Here is a 952-nt window from a genome sequence, read left to right on the forward strand (position 1 = left end):
GCCTCGAAAAGCCTGAAGCTGCCGGGGGATGTGCACAGGAAGGTCAGTTCCTCACACACGTGTGCCTGCGCACGTGTGTAAGGAGATCTGCTGCTACCAGTCATTTTCAACTCATTGTCAGAAAAAAAAAAATCATAGTCGAGAGTTTCCAACCAAAAATTTGAGGCCAGGGGAGTTTTATGTCAGTGTGTGTGCAAGAAGATATTAAAACCCCCTTCTTAATGATTTTTATTTCTAAACTGATTTATTCTTTGCAAAGCTGATTTAAGATTTCCTACAATTATTTAGGGAGAATATGCAGCCACTCCTTCCTTGGCCACCCCCGTGCCGGCATCAGCCACGCACCGGGGCATCGTGCAGCGGGTGCCGGCGCAAAACGAGACATTTTTATTTCTAAACTGATTTATTCTTTGCAAAGCTGATTTAAGATTTCCTACAATTATTTAGGGAGAATATGCAGCCACTCCTTCCTTGGCCACCCCCGTGCCGGCATCAGCCACGCACCGGGGCATCGTGCAGCGGGTGCCGGCGCAAACCGAGCGTGGCTTTTGGGAGTGGGTCTGCTGCCTTTGGGGCTGCAGCTCAGCCTCAGGGTTGTGGGAAATGGCAGCATGAACACAAAGCAGAGAGAAATATGAGAGAAAACCAAACCTCTGTGTTGAGAGGCTCTTCAGGCCGGGTGCAAAGTCTGGCTGCTGCCCATCCCCAGCGCCTGTAGCAGCAAGATATATACTACAAAATTCCTGTATTTAAAGCAAAAAGAGCTGTGGCACTGAGGTGGGTTTGATGAGCCCTCAAACTCCCTCGGAGCATGCAAATAGCAACGCAGAGCTGCGTCTTAGCTCCTCTCCACCCATGCTCCCAGCAGCTGGGGATGGAAACCCCTCCCTCTCACCCCGGACCTTTCGAGCAGTGCCTCATCCCCGGCTGCCGCAACAACCCCGGGGAAGCC

General features: G+C 51.4%; 1 protein-coding gene across 1 annotated transcript in view; it reads left to right on the forward strand.

Annotated features, from left to right (window-relative positions):
- THNSL2 (threonine synthase-like 2 (S. cerevisiae)) overlaps positions 1-952 on the forward strand; it is an 8,048-nt gene that overhangs the window by 6,334 nt on the left and 762 nt on the right. The window contains exon 7 of the mRNA XM_010132008.1: positions 1-42. This exon is cut by the window's left edge and continues 12 nt beyond it. Coding sequence (XP_010130310.1) covers positions 1-42 — 42 coding nt within the window. The remainder of the gene's footprint in view (positions 43-952) is intronic.

Source organism: Buceros rhinoceros, unplaced genomic scaffold (genome assembly GCF_000710305.1).
Source record: "Buceros rhinoceros silvestris isolate BGI_N320 unplaced genomic scaffold, ASM71030v1 scaffold10372, whole genome shotgun sequence".
Taxonomy (NCBI): Eukaryota; Metazoa; Chordata; class Aves; order Bucerotiformes; family Bucerotidae; genus Buceros; species Buceros rhinoceros.